Source organism: Penicillium psychrosexuale (genome assembly GCF_028828465.1).
Source record: "Penicillium psychrosexuale strain IBT 29551 chromosome Unknown utg000002l, whole genome shotgun sequence".
Classification (NCBI taxonomy): Eukaryota; Fungi; Ascomycota; class Eurotiomycetes; order Eurotiales; family Aspergillaceae; genus Penicillium; species Penicillium psychrosexuale.
This window is the reverse complement of record NW_026643187.1, coordinates 1,133,284-1,150,380: the sequence shown is the minus strand read 5'-3', so window position 1 is coordinate 1,150,380 and position 17,097 is coordinate 1,133,284. Positions and strand designations below refer to the sequence as shown.

The 17,097-nt window shown below is 48.9% G+C and overlaps 7 protein-coding genes across 7 annotated transcripts; 4 read left to right on the top strand and 3 right to left on the bottom strand.

Annotated features, from left to right (window-relative positions):
* Positions 1-842: 842 nt before the first annotated feature.
* N7518_001572 (Apq12 family protein) lies at positions 843-1,386 on the top strand (the record flags this gene model as incomplete). Its single annotated transcript, XM_057182500.1, has 2 exons — positions 843-858; positions 947-1,386. The coding sequence occupies 2 exons, from the start codon at positions 843-845 to the stop codon at positions 1,384-1,386; spliced, it is 456 nt and encodes a 151-aa protein (XP_057043950.1).
* Positions 1,387-2,048: 662 nt separating this feature from the next.
* N7518_001571 (putative signal sequence-binding GTPase GPN3) lies at positions 2,049-2,918 on the bottom strand (the record flags this gene model as incomplete). The annotated part of the gene is made up of 1 exon (XM_057182499.1): positions 2,049-2,918. The coding sequence occupies one exon, from the start codon at positions 2,916-2,918 to the stop codon at positions 2,049-2,051; it is 870 nt and encodes a 289-aa protein (XP_057043949.1).
* A 368-nt stretch (positions 2,919-3,286) lies between these two features.
* On the top strand, positions 3,287-4,608 carry N7518_001570 (S-adenosylmethionine synthetase; the record flags this gene model as incomplete). Its single annotated transcript, XM_057182498.1, has 3 exons — positions 3,287-3,363; positions 3,468-3,553; positions 3,608-4,608. The coding sequence occupies 3 exons, from the start codon at positions 3,287-3,289 to the stop codon at positions 4,606-4,608; spliced, it is 1,164 nt and encodes a 387-aa protein (XP_057043948.1).
* Positions 4,609-5,404: 796 nt separating this feature from the next.
* On the top strand, positions 5,405-8,435 carry N7518_001569 (uncharacterized protein; the record flags this gene model as incomplete). Its single annotated transcript, XM_057182497.1, has 3 exons — positions 5,405-5,569; positions 5,647-6,393; positions 6,444-8,435. The coding sequence occupies 3 exons, from the start codon at positions 5,405-5,407 to the stop codon at positions 8,433-8,435; spliced, it is 2,904 nt and encodes a 967-aa protein (XP_057043947.1).
* An 859-nt stretch (positions 8,436-9,294) lies between these two features.
* Positions 9,295-10,621, top strand: N7518_001568 (uncharacterized protein; the record flags this gene model as incomplete). Its single annotated transcript, XM_057182496.1, has 4 exons — positions 9,295-9,545; positions 9,608-10,040; positions 10,096-10,290; positions 10,343-10,621. The coding sequence occupies 4 exons, from the start codon at positions 9,295-9,297 to the stop codon at positions 10,619-10,621; spliced, it is 1,158 nt and encodes a 385-aa protein (XP_057043946.1).
* A 213-nt stretch (positions 10,622-10,834) lies between these two features.
* Positions 10,835-12,202, bottom strand: N7518_001567 (uncharacterized protein; the record flags this gene model as incomplete). Its single annotated transcript, XM_057182495.1, has 1 exon — positions 10,835-12,202. One exon carries the CDS (start codon positions 12,200-12,202, stop codon positions 10,835-10,837), a length of 1,368 nt encoding a protein of 455 aa, XP_057043945.1.
* Positions 12,203-14,488: 2,286 nt separating this feature from the next.
* On the bottom strand, positions 14,489-15,034 carry N7518_001566 (uncharacterized protein; the record flags this gene model as incomplete). The annotated part of the gene is made up of 1 exon (XM_057182494.1): positions 14,489-15,034. The coding sequence occupies one exon, from the start codon at positions 15,032-15,034 to the stop codon at positions 14,489-14,491; it is 546 nt and encodes a 181-aa protein (XP_057043944.1).
* Positions 15,035-17,097: the final 2,063 nt, after the last annotated feature.

Here is a 17,097-nt window from a genome sequence, read left to right as displayed (position 1 = left end):
TTTGTGCTCCCATCGCCCGCGATGGTAGAGTACAATATATTGGAGTTAGCCCGGAGTCCCGGGTTTTTATTTTGGTTCATTTTAGATCATGCGTGTGGCACCGCGCTGGCCTCTTCCCTAATTTGGGCTTGGAGCGTTTTGTCTTTTACATTCACGAACTCGTGGTTGACTGTTGTTGGTCGCGCTTGTATATAGAAAGCGTCTCTTTTCAGGTAAATATCTAATCTACTGTACAGTATCATTTATAATGAATCTGATATTCATGGAACATACCGAGATTAGCTGAGAGCAATGTAGAAGTGAAACTATAGGTCCAAGTATGTTGTGCTCCGTACGGGGTAGAGCATCTCTTCACATGTAAAGTTTGTTTGGTTTGCATCCTCTGGGTGCCACAACTTAGACACCCAAGCTTAAACATCGCATTCGCTTCTTGGCCTACCATTCATCATTGATTGCATCGGAATATATACCTTCAGAATAACATCTCCTAGTCTCCGCTGCAGCTGACCTCTAACATACCTCACGTACCCTCCACCTCGCATTGCTCTACTACAAACAAAGAGCTCCAGCACCAGACCTTACAAAGCGCTCTCGAGTCAACCTTGGAAAGAAACAACGCCTCTGAACGTTGAAAAGCCAGTGTGTTATTTCTCTGCCTCACACCAGCGTCCCCTCGAAAATCCATTCTCAAGGGTCACAAAAAGCCGAGGTTCTCAAACAAAGCGCGGCAAGCCAAAGAAAAACACGGAGCTGACACGCGAGGAACCTCTCTCTTTCTCTCTCTGCCCCTGTCTCTCCCTCGTTGACCTCTTCAACAATCAAATATACTCCAATACGCGATCATGGACTTGCTACCAGGTATTTACTTCACCTACCTTCCAGCCATACAGATACAAATTCCACACCGCAAAAAGTCCCACAAGCTAACCAATAATCCCGGACACAGAAAACCTCCAAACAGTCCTCCATCATTCGACATTCGCCTACCTCCAAGCAACAGCACAAGACCATCTCGCAACAAAACTCTCGCACCTACGGACAATGGTGCTCCAACCATACATAATCGAACCCGTCTCGAAGTTCCTCGCCGTCTACGCCTCCGTCATGCCAGACCTAATGTCCTTATTCCTCCTCGCCGTCATAATCCTCATCTCTATCAAGATCCTCGACTACGCCTACCGCCTTGTCATGTTCTGGATCGCGCTCGCTTTCAAGCTGGTTTTCTGGGTCTCGGTTCTCGGTCTTGGCTGGTATGTCTACAATGTTGGTATTGAGAATGCGGGCAGAGGTGTCGGGTGGGTTTGGGGTCTGATATGTGGGTTTGTCGGCGATTTTGAGGAAAAGACTAAGATGGCTGCGGCGGCTTATGCGGGAGTCCCGAGGTAGGGTACTTTGGTTTGCTTTGGTCGTTGGATAGGGCTGTTGGATGAGGTTTTTCGATGGGATTGGATGGGGACGTGTGGTGAGATTGGAATAGTTGTGTGCTGGGAAGAGTCGAAATTCTCGGCTTGTTGATGTCTTTCTTTGCGGCTGGTATCCCTGTTTGGGGTATATCATGAAACTGCGCGATGGGTCTGCCTATTCTTTACTTCATCCCGTTGAATTGGGCTAGCGATTAACGACTTGTTTTTGGAATTCTAAAGAGCACAATATTCATGGATTGATTTTAGTCTCATTTTGGTTTCATTATGATTTCTATTACCCGAGGATATGACCGAATATCCATTTGTGGTGTAGAAAGCCCTTGGCTCTGACTCTAGTAGTCGCAGCCATGATTTTATCGTAAGGATTATTGATTCCAAACGTCAAGGAAGCCCCAAATTCTGTGGAGTCCGGCGCGACAAGAACGTTAGAAAGCTTTTCCAATATCGTAAGACCGTACATTAGCAAACGGAGATGAAAAGTGGGCTTTATCTCAGACTGCTCCGCTGCCGAAAACTCGAGGCTGCTGCATGGGGTGGCATTGGGTAGAGTGGTCGGTCGTGGGGGTGTATATGCAGAGAATTCGCTGCAAGTCACAGTGATGCAGTAATCATATGTGATATCCCTCAATCCTCATAATCCACCTCGACTGCATCCTTGGGTTCTCTCGGTTCCTGGGCCTCATGGTACTGGATAGCATTGTCGATGTGGCTCACAATCGCCGCGACGCTGTCCTCATCCGAAACATCCAATTGCAGGAACGAAACCATACTGAAATCGTCGATCAACTGTCCGACGGCCCGGTTGAGCTGCTTGAAAGACCCGCCGCTCATCAAGGATTCCGCGGCCATTGGGTTGGCACCTGCGGTGAGATCGTCCTCCTCCTTCTCTTGCAGCAATTCCACATCCACGTTGGTAAAGCGCTTCAATTCCCGGCGTGTTACCATATCGCGGATTTGGTCCATCTTGCTGAGAATATTAACGTGCGGCATCTCCATCATCAGCATGGCGGACATGGCGCTGAGTGTACCGGCGAAGAATTTGGCCTTGTCGATGACGAATGTGCTTTCGAGTAGATAGGCAGCACACATGTTGATATTCAACGGGCCCTGTCGCGAGAGGAAGGTTGTGAGGGTTGGTAGCAGGGGAATGTGTGTGTACAGTTCGATTTGTCCGGGCATATCGAAGATGATCAGATACTCTTCACTCAATGGCTCCAATGCCTCTGATAAGAATTCCAGGTTCTGGAGTAGGAACTCGAAGCAGTATATGAGGCCTCCGTTTGGCCCCAGGCCCATCTCTTCCATGACATCTTCCAAAGTGATCAGGTCACGAATATCGAGATCTGGTTCGTAGGCGAATGTCTCATTGGCAGGGTCGAGGTTCACGTAGAAACAGCTGCGGCGGGTGGTTTGAAGGTGTTGGATTATTGCATTGCTGAAGGTGGTCTTGCCTGCACCCGCCGGGCCCATTACCAGGACACCAAATTTGGACATGGTTGTATATTAAAAAGTACCAAGAAGATTCAACTTTAGAATGTTCTATCTTATCGTCATAAGAAAATTGCAGTCCAGACGATCTGCCCAGATTCACCGCCCCAGATGGCGCGATCGCGGGCTGGCAAGGGACAGGAAGTACCGCGTACGGAGGACATTCAGAGGGTACTTCGGCAGTACCTTGCCTTTCGCCCACGCACACTATGTTTTCTTGGGTACCGCCTGTGTAACTCGGAAAAAAAAGCAAAACCCCACCAAGGTTCCCCCTCCCCGAGATATCTTTCTCCCTTTCCCTCTCCTCTCTCCATTCCTCATTCCTCCCCCGCCTCCTTTTCTGTCAATTTCTGTTTCTTCCACACACCGTCACAATGGGTTCAGTTGCAAACAGCGGCACTTTCCTCTTCACTTCCGAGTCTGTCGGTGAGGGTCACCCCGATAAGATTGCGTGAGTTATACCCCCTAAAACCTTTCATCTTTGCCCTCGGAGGATTATTAGATGGGCTCTGTACCATCAGTTTCAATTGTAACAGTGTATTAATTCCCCAATAGTGATCAGGTTTCCGATGCTATCCTCGATGCCTGCCTTGCTGAGGATCCCCTCTCCAAGGTCGCTTGCGAGACGGCCACCAAGACCGGTAGGTTCACTATAATTACTTCAGGCCAGATCTCAATCTGACGTGTCACCTTAGGTATGATTATGGTCTTCGGTGAGATTACCACCAAGGCCCACCTGGACTACCAGAAGATTATCCGTGGCGCTATCAAGGACATCGGTTACGATGCCTCCGAGAAGGGCTTCGACTACAAGACCTGTAACGTCTTGGTTGCCATTGAGCAACAGTCTCCCGATATCGCTCAGGGTCTTCACTACGAGGAGGCCCTTGAGAAGCTCGGTGCCGGTGACCAGGGTATCATGTTCGGCTATGCCACCGACGAGACCCCTGAGCTTCTGCCCTTGACTGTTCTCCTCGCCCACAAGCTTAATGCTGCCATGAAGGCCGCCCGTCAGGATGGCTCCATCCCCTGGTTGCTCCCCGATACCAAGACCCAGGTTACCATTGAGTATGCCCACGACAACGGTGCCGTCAAGCCTCTGCGCGTCGACACCGTCGTCGTCTCCGCCCAGCACACTGACGATGTCTCCACTGAGGAGCTCCGTGCTACCATTAAGGAGAAGATTGTTCAGAAGGTCATCCCCGCCGAGCTCCTCGATGACCGCACTGTCTACCACATCCAGCCCTCCGGCCGCTTTGTCATCGGTGGTCCTCAGGGTGATGCCGGTCTCACTGGCCGTAAGATCATCGTCGACACCTACGGTGGCTGGGGTGCCCACGGTGGTGGTGCTTTCTCCGGAAAGGATTACTCCAAGGTTGATCGTTCCGCCGCCTACGTTGCGCGCTGGATCGCCAAGTCTTTGGTCAACGCCAAGCTTGCCCGCCGTGCCCTCGTCCAGCTCTCCTACGCCATTGGTGTCGCTGAGCCTCTCTCCATCTTCGTTGAGACCTACGGTACTTCCTCCAAGACCTCCGACGAGCTGGTCCAGATCATCCGTGACAACTTTGATCTCCGTCCCGGTGTCATCGTGAAGGACCTCGACTTGGCCAAGCCCATCTACTACCAGACCGCCAAGAACGGCCACTTCACTAACCAGGAGTTCTCCTGGGAGTCACCCCGTACCCTCAAGTTCTAAGCGGGCTCTGCTTGATCCGGTGACTCCGGACAATTATTGACGACTGTGATGATTTGCTTTGTTTTCAACAACTCGAAGCACGATGAGCATAGACTATAAAAACCCTCATAAAATCCGGAAGTTGGTTCCCACTAGGAGACCAATTTCTCTTGTTTCATTATCTGCATGGTCGCGCAAATGACGGGCCTTTTCGGCGAAGACAAAATTCAACATGATACCACTTTTCATCGGCTGGGAAAGGAAGTTTTTGGCGTTTTTCTGGAGCGACAGTCTTCAACACCGTATCTCTACCTCACTGTCCGTGGTACCTACCGAGGAGATTTTGGTCCTGCTTCCACGCAGGATCATGCTCTCTCGGTTTCGAGGGAACTGCACGGTACTCTGTGAGAGTACCTGAAGTTCTTTCGTCTGGTCCTGGGCCTGCTAATCTAAACATTAGCGATAGATTCATAATATCTCATCCCATTTTTTTCACATATTGTTCTTGCTATCATACCACTAGTTTAGGTATTCTTAACGTATTCTTAACGTACTCGATCTTGTAAGAAAGCAATCTCAAACCTAGACGAAATTCTTTAAGGCCAAACACTCTCTACCAGTTCATTGAAATCAATTAACGTGTCTCATATTGGTCCAGGCGGAGTGCACGTCCCGACGCGTGACGCCAGATCCGCCAAGATTCGAGCGCGATCTTGTCGACACCTGCACAACCAACATCAATTGCTTTGTTGCTTTAGCATAAGACTTGACTCTTGCGTTCAAATTACAGAATGCCCACAATTTCCTAGACGCGACCATGGCCTCGCGTATTGTCCCCAACGTCCTAGATCCGCTCAGTTCATCCGCGCTGAACAAACTCCACGAACCGACCCCTCCACCTATAAAGAAGAGGAAAAGAGGTGATCAAGTACTGCTAGATGATACTTCTAGACAGCTTGCTACCTCTTCCATCGTCATAAGAGTGAGTCATGCTTACAGCTGGCCCAGCATACGCTCAATCCATTGGTTGCTATTGCTCACTCTCCGCAACTTGTATAGGCTCACTCGGCGTCTTTATCTGATGAACCCTTGATCCTCGAACCAATTACGACCCTCCCCCGCACAAGGCTGCCCCTCTCGTGGCTCGATGATACGCCCGCATCCCGCTCCGACGAACAATCCGGCGGCCTTTTCACCGCGGACATCCCCTCGCTAGAAATTGACTTGTGCGTAAAGGCGGAACCAATCGTCCTCGCTGTGCGCCTAGTGCCCAATGGTGGCCTATACATTATTGAGAGGGTGAAGAGAGGAATATACTCGCTCTCCAAGCTCGCCCGATGGGTGCACGAGGGCAATCTAGTTGTTGCGGCCAAGGGATGGCATGGAACTGATGCTGCGGATATAGATAGCGTTGCTGTCGACGAGACCGGTGTTATTCCCGATGGGTTTGACTGGTGGCAGGCTGCTCAGATCGATGAGCCCTTCTCCGACGATGAGGTGAGTGAAAGGTCTGCTGGGCTGGATATTGCGGTTGTCTTTGGTCCGTCTGAGTCGGACCTCGGGGATACTGAGGCATCCTTTGTGGGCGATGGAGAGCACCGGAGTCATTCGCTTGCTCCGTCGAGGAGTTTCGATGCTGTTGTGGGGGGTTCTTTCTTGCTTCCTGAATCTCAGGGCTTGGGGGATTTACCCGCGGCTATGGATGCTGATGATGTCGATTCCAATGTTGTGGATGTGCAACAGTCGCCTGAGGAGTGGCTGGACGGGATGAGAGAGCACTATCTGCAGGCTCTCTACGTTTCAAAGGTGATTTGCTCTACTCGATATTGGGAGTTTGCCCGGCTGACATTTTCTAGACTTCTGTGGCGTACTTTGCGAAGGGCCCGTTAACACGCTGTCGGACTGCTTTCCAGGCTCGTGACTCGGAACAGCCTCACGGCTCGACGGAGTTGATTGAATCCTACCGCGAGGCCATCCTCGCTACGAAGAAAATGGACCTCAAATACAGAGAAACATTGCCACTGGCAATTCGCGATGCAGCGCTTGCGCTTTCTGATGATGGCGCAAAATCTAAGAAGCGGAAAAGTAAGAAGAAGAAGATGGGGAAGAATGGTCTCTACCCAGGGGAGGAAGGATTCATCCACAAGTGGTGGAAGGACAGAATCTTGAATGAATATCCTGCGCAGGAAACTTCGCGTGAAGCAGAGTCTAAGAAACAGATTTCGGATCTCCGCCTCCGCGAGACACAATTGCAGATCCTGCTGATTTTGGAAGTCATGGGGTTGGAAATTACCATTGCTTCCAGCACTAACAAGGAGAAAGATGTAAATGGGGAGCAAGATACGCCGAAGAAAGCCAAGCCTAAGAAGCCAACGGATTTGAACATGCTTCTTGAACTTCATCTCGATCGGATGTGCATTTGGCACGCTGTGACAATGGAAGAAACGTCGGCCGCCGATACAGCAAAGGCTTCTTCTTTCAGTAGCAGCCACCTTTCAGGCAAGAAAGTCGAGAGCGATGCGGTGCGTGACTTCTGCACAGAAGTCATCATTCCATTCTATGCTGCGCGTCTCCCGGACAAATGCAAGTTGATCACCCGCAAATTCGGGGTATCTGGCGGTATCCCCTCGGCTGCTAAAAAGACACAATCTTCGAGTAAATCACGCCGTGTGGAACCCGGGGCGGAAGTCAAGCGACAACAGCCTGCACCGAAGCCCCGACGAACATTACAGCGGGTACTTACGGACGATAAAGCGGCAACGTCCCATGCTCGGCACCCAGGACTGACTCGATCCAACACTGCGCCGACCCAGCATAATGCGAAGCACGATATTGAACCCTTGCTGCCCACTGTTCTCAGCGGCAGTGTCCGGGGTGGCATTCAAAAAGCAAAACGCACAGAAAACCGCGAGGTTGATCTTAAGGCCGTAGCACGACAGCATGAGACTAAATTGAGAAAGGTCCAAATGCTGGCCAACCAGAAGAAAGAGCTGGACGCTGCTATTCACGCACTTCGGAAGCCGAACAGAGAGCTCGTCTCCAAGGATCTGGCAGACGATGCGTCGAAACGGGTTGTAAGTGGCGGCGGTTCAAGAAAGTCAAGAAATCCTGTGCGCAATCCGTTCGGCGAAGGTGTACAGGTCATGGCGACTCCTCGAGGCAATCGAAGGAAGGACGCGGGGGTCGGGCTACCTCGTAGCCTGGCTCCATCCCGATCATTTGCTGGTGTGGAAAATTCTCCTTTCGAGTCTCCCACCATGATCCCGTCCTCGAGTCGACGGGCGATCTCATTCTCTGGCGCCGACTCCGATCCTTTCAATTCTCATGACAATCCACGATCAAGTCATCTGGACGGAGCTATTCAAGAAACTCCAACTAGGCCATCTTCCAAACTTTTCCAGAGTGATAGCATAACTGCGCGTCGCCCATCATCCTCCTCCGGCAAGGGTCTTTTCAGGGTACCCAACCTTCCAGTGCCTCGCTCATCCACACAACCAATAGTCCCAGGTTCCCCCAACCATTCACGCCCCAAGGACATGTCCGCATTCATAGAAAACTTGTCGACATCATCTCGACAATTCAGCCAGTCTCTCAATCATGCTCGCACCTCGGCAATCATGGAGACGCCACCCAGAAAACAGGCACCGCAGAGTATATCTACTCCCACCGCTGTGCCTTTCTCTCTATCGCTTGATGCCATGGTCGCCGAAAGTCCTCGAGCTCACTCCCCACCTGCGGTCATGGGAACCCCCGTCAAAGGTGCTGCAGCTGTGCCAGTAACTCCCGAGAAATCCCAATCCAAATCGATATATGCGCAGCTGGGCTGGGATGACGAGATGGAATTCTAATCCTAATTTCTGATGCATACACGCCCGTGCTCATGAGTCATGCATTTTGCGATTTTTCTATGCTTTTTTTGCTTCGCTGTGTTATTTCTCCTTCTTTCTGTTTTATTTGTACTGGTGTCGGGTACACCTGGGAGTTTGAGACGGCTGAAGCACTGGCATGGCGTGCATTGTTGCATTCTTTTTGGATATATCCCCATCATTGCATTATCTTAGCATTTTCATACTCATACAATACATTCTATCCCGGTCTCAAAAAAAGGGACTTAGACATTCCGTGCTATTGTTGACCAAGGGCTATAGATCCATGTAAGTACCTATGTTGTAACCATGTTTTACCCCGTACATCGTAATGTGATTAGTACAATCTATTATTAGTACAGTTTACCTGACACACGAGCTAAGGTTGCCCAGATATGGGGCAATATGCTGTTTCCCCTGGAAGGTTATGTCTTAGTCTCATGCATGTCAAGCCCGGATACGCGTCTTCTTTTGATTACATATTTTCAATGTTCTTATCCTTCTAACTATATCGCCAATAAAAGGGGGAATACCTAAAAAAATTATTCTGAAAAGAATATCCCAAGACTATCAAATAACATAAGGCTGTGTAACGGCCGACTAAGTCCTGTACATCATACAAAGATACAAGTAGCTCCTCTGTTTTTCAGCTTAGTGGAAGTCAATTGCAACTAGGACACCACTAGATCGGCCTTGGCTTTGATCTAAAATGGCCTTACGTGGTCGCCCCACTGTGAAGGAGGCAGACGTATTTAGTTTGGGATGTTTTTGATATACCGAAACTCCTGAAAAGGGAAAATAGCCTAAACCGCTTAACCTCCACATTCCCCTCAACTTTGATATGATCTCTAGGCCTTTCCAAACTACCTTTCAACCCAAACCTGACGATGCTTACGACAAGTCCTCCAAGACCAAGGAATCAGACATCTGCACATATTCTGTACCACTCAGTCCGGTCATGAACGAAGACGAACAACATCACAAGGCCCCGAACCACAGCCGACCTCTACTATACGTCCCCAACACATTATGGACGCGATCGTTCTCCGCAACGGTGATCACCGAGACGGTCCTGACAGTGGCAATTGAAAGGTAGGGGCCCCCCGGCTCGGATATCAGCCCCTTCTTTAACATGGAGCTTATGGGGAAATTAGCTGGATTCTCATGAGTCTTTGGGACGACCTCAACGACGACAGCATATCAAACGGACGATTGCGCCTTCAGTCATTCCTCGGCCTGTACATTTTTGCGCTTATATACGAACTGGCTCTGTCATATGACGCGCTGCGCCGGAGGAACACAATCCAGCTGGTCGGTCTCTGCATCTGTAATCAGGGCCTGTTCGCATATGGCATTCTCCAGATGACGGAGATCAAGGATACGATCTCCAGCTTGGCTGATGAAGCCCTCAGCGAGCGTCTGCGGAAATTGTATCAGGTCGAGCTCATTCTTGTCCCGGTGTTTTTGGGCGTCGGGACTATGTGCATGGCTTTTTTTACGTGGAAATTGCGCGCGGAGTTTTCGTGGTCTATATACAAGAACATCAGCGCGGATTTGCAGATGAAGCGTCGGTATTTTACATATCAGGTTTGTTGCGATGCTGCTAATGTCGTTTGTTTTGTGACTGACCGAATTCTTCTAGGTTTATATCACTCTCCTGAAATTCGATTTCTTCTTCGTATTCGGAAGTCAACTCCAGATCCTCCTTGTTGTGTTTCAAGCTCAAAACATGGATTTTATTATCAATGCCAGTTTGATCCCAGTCACGATAGTGACCTTGGTCCTGTCGGCTCAATTTTGCAAGCGCGAGAAGACCAAATCGCTTATACTGATGATGGTAAGGATTCTCGATTGCGAGGCAATATTCAAGCAACTAACCAGTCATTTAGTTCTTTATGATTGTTATAATTGGATTCCTTATCCTCATCCTCCTTCGAATTTACAGCGGCGCGGAGAGCACTAATTTCAACTCTTTCCGGGTGTCCCTAACATTATTCGCAGTTTTGTCGTTATTTTTGATGGGTTTCACCGTCGTCAACTCCGTGTCGTGTATCCTTAATTTCAATAAAGGATTGAAGAATCTCGTCTATCGCCCTGGAAAGAGGAAAAAGTCAGTCTCGTTGGAGCTCGAATCGCAAGAGACACCTACGCGGTTCCTGTTGCACTAGATATACTGACTCTACGACTTACTGCCCTTTATTTACTTTGTGTATTCTATAATTATTCTATGTACATATAGACCTGAATTACAAATTTGGTGACTCGACCACCTCTATGTGGGAGACCAATGACAGTCATTAATGAACCCCAAAATAAAGAAAAACACCAATTCAGCTTGTCTCGGTATCACACTCGCAAGGGTTATCGACCATGACTCTGTTTCATCTTGGAGAAACATCTCGCGTCCAGAATTTCCAGCCTTCCCGATTTTCTTGCACTCCCACTCCAACCAGCTGGTCGATACCGTGAACGCCGTCGGCATTTTCGAACGTATTCTGATCAATCTCTTCGGCCTCCCCATCAGTGCCATTTCGGAACACCGCAGGCCAAAGCACCCCAACTCCGTCGGCACCTAGGATAGTCTCATATGTTTGAAATCCCTCTGCAGTGAACTTCCGCTCCAGCTCTTCAATGGTTTTCTCTTCGGTATCTGGTCTGAACAGCGTGATAGCACATCCACCACCTCCAGCACCGGTGAGTTTCGTCCAGCCGATATTCGCATAATCCACGAGCTCGCGAATACGCTCTAGACGGGGATGCGAGACTCCCAGCGAAACCAAAAACCCGTGGTTCATCCCAATCAAGGACCCCCAGTGTCCGAGAGCGTCAGAGTCAGAAACATCAGCTGAAGACATCAGGTCCAGTGCAGAAGTAGCAATTTTGCCAATGCCGTCTAGGATAATCTCTGTTATTTCAGGGTGGTTGGTGCTTAGTGTTTTGACCTTTTCTACCTGCACACCGGTGGACCGTTGTTGTTGCGTGTCGACGAGAAGGAGTCGTAGTTTCGGGAACTTGGTGAGACGAATGACGGATGGTGGTCCGGAGGCGTTTCTTTGGAACATCACGGCCTTTCCACCAGCCGAGACCGTATTATCTACCCCACTAGGGTCTCCATGTATACACATCTCGCCCACGAATGCCCAGCGATTGATGTGCTCGATCTGTGTCGCTGCTTCCTTGGGAGGCTGGTCAGGATGGGGTCCTGCAAGGGCGCGTATCTGAAGGAGCAGCGCTGCGCTTAAGCAGACACAAACACTAGCGCTGCTGCCTAGACCGGCCCCGATTGGAATAGTAGATCTAAGAGTGTAGATGAACCCAGGGCTTGCCGAGGAGCTGAGGGAGAGGAAGAGGTAAAGGAAGGCGGTTGCGGATTTTATATGGATTTTTCGCTGCTTCTCTGGGAGGTCTTTTGACACGGCCTCTGCGTGTGGCATAATAGCTTCGAGAAATTGCAAGTCGAGGGACTCGACAACAGAGTAGTACGACCTTCTTTTGGAAGGTTGGTGGAAGACATTCCATGGCAGAGCGTCAATTTCCCACGTATGGTTTAAGCCAATGTCCCTGAAATTCAGTTGGACGGTACGTCGAGATTTGGAGAGAGTAGTGACGAGGAGATACGATCGGAGAGAAATAGCTGCCGCAATAGCGGGTTTACCATACACTGCGGCATGTTCACCGAAGACAATGGCTTTTCCTGGTGCGGACACCATGAATGTGGGTGCCATTGGCGATGAGAGCTTTCTCTCCATACTGAATTGCGGAATCTGTGGGATTTTTGCTAGTTGGGGTTTGATGGACGTTGTTGGAGTGGCAGGAAGATGCGGTGTTGGGCATTCACTGGTTTTCGAGCTAAGCCACATATGGACATGCATGGCATTTTGGACTCACTTTCTGCGGGTTTTCTGTCTCTAACATTACCAGCAACAGTAAATCCTCATAGTTTGGCTATGACTAGAGTCTTTCTACTGAGACTAGAGAGGTATTTGGTCGCTAGCTTGCTCATACACTCCTATGCTACCTAAAGTTCTAACTTGAACTATCGATACAAAGATGGCAAAGTCCAAACGACACACTACATACTTCATTGTAGGCTCGGCATCAACCAGCACATTGGGAATACAGATACAATCGATCTCTGGACTAGGACAACGTGGTCGTAGAATAAGGATGCTTCCTATACGATGGACCGTTCCTTACTATATATATACATATGCCAGCGGCCTTCAAGAGGCTACCCCAGATACAACTACAACTATATAATCCATAGGATCTAGACCTTTTGTGGCGCAGTAAACACTTGGAAATGTCATCTCGGTTAGAACAGTGACCTGTTTCGCCACAGACCCGGGCGGGGATGGGCCTGCGGGGTATTCAGATCTCTACCGTAGGTAGACTGTCGTTATGGTTTTAGATCTGAGCCGTGGATAGTGGACCGTCGAGATCGCCTCTGTGGAGGCTGCTATGAAGCTTCCGAGGACGCTGGGGCATGACATGAGACACGGAGGATGTTCCAGCTTGGACTCGACTGGCCAAGAGGGGACAAACCTACTACTGAACGAGTGGGGTCTTGCTCTTTGACCTTTCTGGCAGTGATGCTTGACTCAATTTAGCTATTTCAATTTGACCACATCCTAAATTGATAGAAACATCCGGGTGAATGGGCTCTTCAAAACACATTCAGATAACATGCCACTCCTCAATGACTGAATCAATCCATCATCACACACTCTCAGATTGTTAGTACCACATATGATACTCAAGCATCTAGATACCACGACACAAGGCCATTATCAAACTCAAATCTACATCGGCCCTACTAGGCCCATTGTCCTACCCACTTTCCGCGAAACCGCTGCCCGCACGTTCATCCTCGGCATCCAGCCAGCCAGCGTCATCCATAAATAACATCAGGGATGTTTGAACATTGACGTCGATCGTGCTCGAGCTCACGGGCCGAGAGTTCACCGAAGGGATACTTTTGCTACGGGGAATAGAGAAAATAGATCCAGCCAATCGGGCGGATCCGTTGGTCGGGCGTGCACGGTAGCTCTGCGGGCCTGGAGATCGCTGTGTGCTGTTGCGATGTCGATGCAAGAAGGGTGTCAGATTTAGTTGGTTCGATGTAGTTACTTTCGGCCGAGCAGTGACTAAGTTCCGGGGAAGTGAGTGACGTTCTGAAGTGACTTTTGTGCCAAGGTCTAAGGGTTTGTGATTCTTGTTTTCATTCTGGCAACTCAATTTCAATCAAGACAACATAGCGACGTCAGGTCAGGCCATTCATCTACTAGTTTGATAGAGACCAATTTATTGGCGGGTGCTTTTGCCAACGATGGCAGGGATATAATGGGATATCATTTGAAGCCGGGGTATGTTGACCGTTCAATATGAGAATGTGACATGACTATGATGAAACCTGAGCCGATCGGCGGGTGATTCGCCACTGCATCTGTGACTTTCCACCATACAGAATTCTTCCTAGCTGGTTTGGATTCCACGGCGAAAATCATAGTTCCACAACCCCCAATTCTCGGGTTTGGGGCCTGCGTTAGTTCTCCAGGATTGACGATTATTGCTTGGCGTCTTGGAGATCGTCGGATTCTATTTTTTCATTTCTCGGGTATTTGTCATGTGACCTGGGGCTACGCGGCAGGTGAGTCACTTCGCTTGACCTTCTGGGTTGGGAACCTCCAAGAATAGACTCATGTGGGTAGTGGGAGTGAGGAGTTTGGGGAAGTGAAGAGTGAAAAAGGAAATAGATCCGAGTTTGAATGGGCCATAGGCCATAAGGCTGTTGTTATTCGATATTTATGGTAGTTGTATTTGTGGTGTGATTAGGAAAGCAGGTTGTCCAGCAAAAAAAAAATAGGTTCTTTGGTAATTATGAATGACATATTGTCGAAAAGTAAAGTTATATACAAATGGTTTATTTTGGTGTGTTCATTATGGTCATCAAGTCGTAATATCGTAGTGTCGGCCGCAAAGGATCAAGAGAAAAAAAGGTGGGCAAGTCGAGAATGTAGGAAGGGGCGGCAAGGTTAACCCGCGATTGGGGAAACTATGCAAGATCCCCCTGTCCATAGATGTTTGGAGGTCGCCTCAAGACAATTGCGACCCTTTTCCAAAAAACCATGCTCGGGATTTTCAGGCGACGCTGGTGATGCTGATGATGCCGGGGTAGCCGCAACAGCGACGGGCTCTGATTTGTATGATAATTGTTCGGTGACTTCGACTGTATTGTCATTGGCCGGAGCTCTGTTCTTCAGGACCGGCAGTTCGGTGTTGACCTCCTCCATATCATCTTCGTCGTCGGTGTCTTCGAAATCAAAAGAGCTGATCCGAGACTTCATGTCATTCTCGGTCCAGGAGACGGAACCGCAGTGCAGGCGGAAGTGAGCCACGCAACGGCGCAGATCAGGGTCTGGTGCGGTGGCTTCACGGGCGAGTTTCTCTTTCGAGATGTGGGTGAGCTTGTAAGGAAGGGCGTTTCGGTTCGCCATGGGGGGCCAGCGTTTATTTTGGACAATTGGCACGGAGGCGGTTGGTTTCGGGGTCTTGGGTGTTCTTTGCGTGGCAGTATTCATTGTGTTTTAAATAGGGATCATAGACCGGGTTTTAGGATAGAGAGATGATTCCCGAGATGTTTTTAGAGAGATGGAATGTGTAGAAGTCCTGGGGGGAAGTTCCAAAGGGAAAGGCTAGGGAAAGGTGGGAATGCGCAACGAGTCTTATACCCTCGAAGAATAATGGGGAACCTGGTCCAAGCGCCCTGGGTCTGCCGTGTCACCAGATCACGAAACCGGTTCCCTGAGTTCCAGGCTCTGATGGGTCTCGTCTTTTTTTTTCCTTATTTAAGACTTGGCTACGTGCTTTTTAGACTATTCTACCCCAGGAAGTTAGATATTCGTGAAGAATTACATTTTAGAATATTTATTCCAATTTATTCCTTTTATTCACATCACCATTTCATCCCATCTCATCATCCAAGGCTAAAAAGGGGCAAAAGAAATTCCCGGAGTAGCGGCTATTCGGACCCTCACAGTTGGCCCCAGTTTTCCTGATCATTTGATGCTTCGAAAATTTTTCGGTGGAGACCCTTCTGCGGAGCTTATCTTGCTTATTCGCCCTAATCCCAGGGAAAAGAGAATAAAATAGAAAGCGTTGCACGGGGAAACTCACGATCCCCACGGATTACTTTCCTTGGAAATCCGAAACCCCTCATCCTGAGCCCGTTTGCAGTTTTGTATATTAATTGCTTTCGGATTTCTTTTCTCTCAACGTACAACATACATACAACATGGCTAGATAACATTAGATTAATTCTTCTCTTCATAGTTACCTACAATAGGTAGAAACTGGTTTCCTCGGTTTCGTTGGGTGACTCATCAAACCCTAGCCCGGCAACCTTGGAACTCCAGAGATTCCACTGCGTTTAGTTAGTTATCCTAATATGATGTACATAATAAGTGCGAGCACCGTCTTCTCCCATAATGCTAGAACATTCACACCGACAAGTCCAAGCATTCCACAATACTACACTTCAATATGCCCCTCCTGACGATCTTTCGAATCCGCCGAAGACGGCCCTCCCTAATTGTTTGGTCATAACATCCGCCCGTGCGACGGAGGTAATGCTCCAGACCCCCGCTGGAAACCTACAGCTCCTTCCGTGGACAAAACCAAAAAGGTGGCGCCCGAAGATGGAGTGCATTGACTCCGCTGAGTTTAACAGAATAAAGCAGTGGAATTATTACCCTGCCGATACTTCCTATTTCACAACAGCCCCGCCTTGAATCAAATAGGAAGCCAAGCATGGACAAAAAAGACGGAGTTCTCTCCGGTCAACTGTCGTACTCCGTAAATTAAATAATAGTACCTACAACATACGGAGGAGACTACAATAAACTTGCAGATGCAACACCGTTGATGAGAAGGAAGAGATGGTCAGATCTGCCGCAGATAACCCCACTAATTCCAGCATAATTAAAGCCATTACAGCCACCAAGCCCAAAGTCTAGAATCTCTCGTCAAGGGCTGGACACTTGGGGACGCTTAGGAAGCAAGTTCTGTACCCGCTAACACACGTTGGTGAGGTCCACAATATTTTAGCGCCTCGGACTAGTTCGCACACCCGCTTTACAAGCTAATAAATCGCCGGACAATTGGCTGCTCCAAGTCGCTAGTTAACTAGAGGTTTCATGGCTGCAGTCATACTCGTAAAACGGCTAACAAAGGATATCCGAAACAAAATATCGCCTCTCGAACCGGAACAAATATCATCTATGCGAAGACCGAGCATAAGCGATCCAGTCGATACTACGAGTACTCCGTATGCTGTACTCCGGAATAACGAGAATAGCATCCTACTGGCCCCGTTAACATGATGAGCGATTTGTTGTTTTACGCCTCTCGGATGGACCTCGGTTTCTTACGGATTGGGTTCGGCAAAGTTTCCCTATTTGCATGGCAAAATAACCTCGACCCCACACCTTCATCCTCGGTTCAAAACATAAGGTTATTGCATTTTAGCACTGAATATCAAGTCCGCTCCTTTTGCTACAATATAGTTGTACACCAAAATCAGTCCAGCCGTTACTCTGTGTTGATATAGACAAGAATGGCCTTTTTATTGAGACTCCAGTGCTCG